General features: G+C 43.5%; 1 protein-coding gene across 1 annotated transcript; it reads right to left on the reverse strand.

Moving 5' to 3' along the window:
- gja3 (gap junction protein, alpha 3) lies at positions 1 to 4,974 on the reverse strand. The gene is made up of 3 exons (XM_044016303.1): positions 4,561 to 4,974; positions 3,952 to 4,016; positions 1 to 1,553 (listed from the first exon to the last, which is right to left on the reverse strand). Exon 3 carries the CDS (start codon positions 1,515 to 1,517, stop codon positions 84 to 86), a length of 1,434 nt encoding a protein of 477 aa, XP_043872238.1. The 5' UTR covers positions 1,518 to 1,553; positions 3,952 to 4,016; positions 4,561 to 4,974; the 3' UTR covers positions 1 to 83.
- Between the last annotated feature and the right edge of the window lie 673 nt (positions 4,975 to 5,647).

Raw genomic sequence — 5,647 nt, forward strand, 5'->3', positions numbered from 1 at the left:
GGTGGGGGTGCGGTTAAAGGTTAAAGGTTAAAGGTTAAAGGTCAGGGAGGGGCTCAGGGACATGAAAGTGTTGAGAGAGAGATTCACACTGCCAGGTCGCTCGGCCTGGCTCTGATGCTGCTGCTCTTGCTGGCCCGACTGAGCGGCCGCGCGTCTGTGCTGACGGCCGCCGGAGGCTGGTGCATCTCCACTGTGGTGGTGGTGACGTAGCCTTGCTCCCGCTCGCTCTTCTCTCCACCCACACAGCTGCCTGCGTTAGACGCAGTGCTGGAGCCGCCGCTGCCGCAGGAGGAGGAGGAGGAGGAGGAGGCGGCAGCAGCGGCGGCGGCGGTCGTGCTGGTGATGTTGGTGTTGCTGGTGGTGTTGCTCTTAGGAAGGAGCAGCGCAGCATCGACCGGCTGCTGCTGGTTGTCGGTGCTGGTGGAGGAAGAGGGGGATGGGGAAGGAGAGGCGGCCTTCATCTCCCGAGTCTGCTGCTCGGTGGCCAGATTGGCCCAGTTCTGCTGCGTGGCCAGCCTGTGGTTGTTGTTGTTGCTGATGTAATAATGGGAAGACGGTGAAGGCCGACGGAGGGACTCCTCCCGCTGGAGGTCGTCCATCTTGAACTCGGCCGCCGCGGGCACAGCCGCCGGCCCCCCGGGCGGCAGGAAGGCGCCGCTCCCCGCTGTGGCGTCTGAGTAGTTGGGAGGGTAGGTGAGGCTGGATGGGGCAGTTCTGGAACACTCGGGCTCGGCGATGTCGACGCAGCGCAGCGACTCGCGCGTGGCGGGGAACCCGTTGGTCATTCCCTGTTTGACCTTCTTCCACCCAAGGTGATAGATCTCTAACAAATTCAGCAAAAGGGACACGCAAGCCACCACAAGCATAAATATAATAAAAATGGTCTTTTCCGTGGGCCTCGATATGAAGCAGTCGACGGTGTTGGGGCAGGGCCAACGCGCGCACTTGTACAGAGGCCTCAGCTGGAAGCCGTAGAGGAAATACTGGCCCAAAATGAATCCCACTTCAAACAGAGTCTTGAAAATAATGTTGAAGACGTACGTGCGCAGCAGCGCGCCTCTGATGCGGATTTTGCCGTGCTCGTCCCTGATTGGCGGCTTCTCCTTCTTGCCCCTGCTAGCGTTTCCGCCGTTTCTATAAAGGAGTTCTTTCTCCTCCTGCAACCTGTTGGCCTTGCGCATCTCCTCCTCCTTCTCTTTCCGCTTCTCCTCCATGCGGACGATGTGCAGCACGTGGCCCAGGTAGATGAGCGTCGGCGTGGACACGAAGATGATCTGCAGCACCCAGAAGCGGATGTGCGAGATGGGGAAGGCCTGGTCGTAGCAGACGTTCTCGCAGCCGGGCTGTTGGGTGTTGCAGGTGAAGTCGGACTGCTCGTCGCCCCACACCTCCTCCGCCGCCGCCCCCAGCACCAGGATCCTGAAGATGAAGAGGACGGTCAGCCAGACTTTGCCGATAACCGTCGAGTGCTCCTGAGCGTTCTCCAACAGCCGCCCCAGAAAACTCCAGTCGCCCATACTTCAAGATTTTCTAGCCTATGGAGAAAGTACAGGCTGGAGTGAAGGCAGAGGAGGAAGGAGAAGAGGAGACAAGGAGAGGGTTAAACAAGTGTCCGGTTTCCTCCCAAAGTTCTAAAAAGGTTCAATGGAAACTCTAAATGAACCGTAGGTGTGAATGGGAGACTGAATGGGTCTTTGTCTCGATATATTTGCCTTGTGATGGACTGGTGACCAGGCTCCAGCTCCCACTGCGATAGTTTTACTTGACAGAGCCTATTTTCAGATGATGAACCATAGACGACAAGCCGGATGTTAAAATGTATTCAGTAACCACTAGGGGGCGACTCGAAATACTTTGATTTACAACGTTATCAAACATTTTCCTGAAAAGTAAATGGACTCCGTCGCTAGTTTCAGCTCTTCACCAACAGAACGTGATGTCAATTTTGTAAAGTTTCCATTTAGAGGAAAATAGGCAATAAAGCACAACACATATAGCGTGATTGACAGCTGGTTGGAGTTTGACTGAAAACACAAAGAAGGGTTCCAAGATAAGTTTCAGAAATGAATTCTACTGCTCAAAAAAAAAAAACAACCAAACCCTTCAGCAGTTTGACGGTATAAGCGCTCTGCTGTTGTATACACACAAACGCTCCCTCAGTCACGTCTCATAGTTTTGTTTTTACAATTCATGTTTCTGTTCATAAAGATCAAATACATGCAAAACAATAACATCCTCAACAACAAAAAATACAAAACACCAAAAGTTACGCATTGAAACATTTTGATCCCCCCCCCCAAAAAAAATTCCATGTAAGGAATTCCAATACACAAGTTGGCAACAACAACAACAACAACAACAACAACAACACAACGACACAGGTGAGAGTGTCGGTAAATGGTCTGAATGTAATATCACATTTTTCTAGATGACCACTCAAAGCTGCTTTTGGACACATTGGCATGTAGACTAACAGGGCTGGGAATCTAACCCACAACCTCCCAGTTGAAAGTCAACTCGCCCTACCGCTGATCCACCATCATCTCTATGAACTTCAGTCTGTCGTGTTTCTCTTTTAAGGCTCAGTGTCCAAAAATTGTCAGATATTGATAACAAATCAATTCACTGCACTCGCTTGAAACACAGATGCTGTCCACTGTGTCCTCTGTGTCCTCTGTGTCCACTGTGTCCACCACCTGTTTGATTCAACCCTCTCTTTCTCTGTCTCGCTCTCACCTGCTCGCTCCACTGACCAGCAGGCATGTGCTGAGATCAACATTATAATGTTCGAAAACAGTGTTAAGCAGAGATGGGGCTCTGGTGTGGCACGTGCACACACACACACACACACACACACACACACACACGCGGGTTTGTGCAGCTATTCTTCTGAGGACACTGTGTTGATTTCCATTCATTTAAATGGCCTAAACAAAACGTTATTCCTAACTTTAACCCTAATCACAATTCAAATCTTAGTCCTAAACTTAACCAGTTCCTCAGAAATTAGGTTCTGCCTCATTGGGACCAGGTTTTAGTCTCCACGAGGACTACTGGTCTTGACAAGGTCAATGTTTCTGACAAGAAAAAATACTTTACAAATACACAGCACTCTCACTCTCTGTTCACTGTAACATTAAAATAACAATATAAACATGTTCATGTGATTATATTTGGACAATATTTGAGATTTGACCCATTTTAAGTGTCAAATTTCTTACATATAGTCAACTTATAACTTGTTTTGTGTAAACAATTTTGCTTTTTAACCAATGTACCAATGGAGCAACTTCATCATGAACCCTTTAAACCTGACAAAACATGGTAAATTATTTGATTAATCAATTATTCAAAGTTTTGCTAGTAAGTTTCCTTATAAAAATTTAATGCTGTAGATTTAAAACGGGGTTCAAAACATGAAAAAGTAAACTTTTAAAGTGGAAAAGCAGTTTTAAAACTACCTTTTTAAATTTCAGCTTCAAGCTAGCTTACTATCTAACTAGCTTACGAGCTAGATATTAGATATGGGTTTAGCACAGGGTTCAGAACATTAAAAAGTAAACTTTTAAAGAAAAAAAAACGTTTTGAAAACATAATTTTAGCTAGCCAGCTTAATATCTAACTGATAGATATTTGATATAGGTTTAAACACAATGTTCAGAACATTAAAAAGTAAACTTTTAAAGTGAAAAACGGTTATAAAACTAAACTTTACATTTTAGATAGCTAGCTTAATACCTAACTAGCCTACTAGATAGATAGATTTTATGTAGGTTTAACAAAGGGTTCAGAACATTAAAAAGTAAACCTTTAAAGTGAAACTTCATTTGAACTACTAACTACTTAATTCTAGATATAGAAAAATGTTATTCAATGTTATATAACCTGTACAAACACTATCCTAATGACAAATTCAACACACAAACATGAGCATTATAAAGAGAAACTTACTAAAATATTCTTGTATTATATCAAGTAATAAATCCATCGACCAGCATTCAGAATATATATAACACCTGGAAGAGGGAGAAAAACAAGTTAAGGTTTTAACCAATTACAGCAGGAAGTCTAATCAAAGAAACATATACTGTAAGTAGTAATAACTTTTTCAAAACTACTGAAAACTCATTGAAATGCAAAAGATATATATTATAAATAGTTGGGGTGTTGTAATTTAAACCAGCGGAGAGTCAGGTTTGACCTTGTAGGGACTTAACTGTGCTGCTGATAATAACAACAACAACAATAATAATATAAAAATTCTCCGTGTTTCTCAGGTATTTGAGGCATGTTTGTGTCCTGATGCTGAACGTTCACAGTCAGAGTCAGGTTCAAATACAAAGACAAACCTGTGAGGCCTCACAATACAGAGTTTACCAGAGACACCAGACGGCTTTTAACAGCCACACAGGCTTTGTCAGGCTTTTGTCTCGCTCCCTTAATTATTATTATTATTACATTTCCTTCCTTCCTTCCTTCCTTCCTTCCTTTACTTTGGTCTAACTTTAGTTTTGGCTTAAGTGCAGGACGGTTTTCCCAGCTGTGCTCACACGTCATTACCTTCAAAGTGGAGATGTCATACTTAAACACGACAAGCAAATCCGTGAGACATCACTGGTGCCATCATCTGCTGGAGACCTGACGCAGCTGCAACCACCTTCTCTGTCCCTGCGTCTGTCCCTGCGTCTGTCTCTGTGTGTCTCTGTCACCTCTGACAGCTCAAATAACTTTGTTCTAAACGTTATCACACAAACTCATTCATGTGCGCTCTTCTGCTCTCCAGGCTTGTGCTCAAAGGTCTTCTTCTGCTTCTTCTTCTTCTTCTTCTCCTTGTTCTTCTTCTTCTTCTTTCTTCTGTCTTGTTCTTGTTGTTTGTTGTTAGTGTTTGGAGTTGGAGGCGGCTCGGTGCTCAGTCAAACAGAGCTGCCTCCTGGTTCCAGCCATGTCTGGACTGTCACATTGTGTGACCATGCATGAGTGAATCCACAGAGTCATCAGCCTGTCCACAGTCACACCACGCCCCTGTACACTAAACCCCCCCCCAACACACACACACACACACACTCAAAAACAGACCAACCAGACACCAACGTGTACATTAAATTTCCTGTAAAGTTCCTGTGACGCCAAAAACTTTTTACCGTAAACTTAAAATCCTTCAAAAACTTTAACACATTATCAGAAAATACTGATATTTAACATGTTTTAAGTTAGAATTAAGCATTAAAGATCAATATAAACTCTACAAACCTCATAAACTTCAATTCATCTTTGAGATCAATAAATCTTTGAAATCTAAATTTTAGCAGTAAAATAAGTTTTAAAAACCAGTATTGGCATTTTAACAAAAACAGCATTAAATGGTCTAAATGGACCAGAATAGGCCTCAAACTAAAATGACCTGTGGGCCACTTTTTAGACTCTAGTCTGATCAGGAGGTCAAACCTTTGATTAAAATGTTATCAACATATATCACAATAACGATATTTGAGACGACATTTAATAGAATTTGAGTTTGTTTTGACATGGAATGAGAGATAATTCACAATAAACGGTTTGAGACCTTTGATATAAACCTGTTTTTAAATTGAACAGATTGTGTTAAAATAATCAGATTCAAATTTGAATGAATGAAATGCACACAAAC

The sequence above is a fragment of the Solea senegalensis genome, linkage group LG2, assembly GCF_019176455.1.
Source record: "Solea senegalensis isolate Sse05_10M linkage group LG2, IFAPA_SoseM_1, whole genome shotgun sequence".
Classification (NCBI taxonomy): Eukaryota; Metazoa; Chordata; class Actinopteri; order Pleuronectiformes; family Soleidae; genus Solea; species Solea senegalensis.

Coding starts and splice junctions, on each gene's coding strand:
- gja3 (XM_044016303.1), bottom strand. CDS start 1,517: ATGGGCGACTGGAGTTTTCTGGGGCGGCTGTTGGAGAACGCTCAGGAG.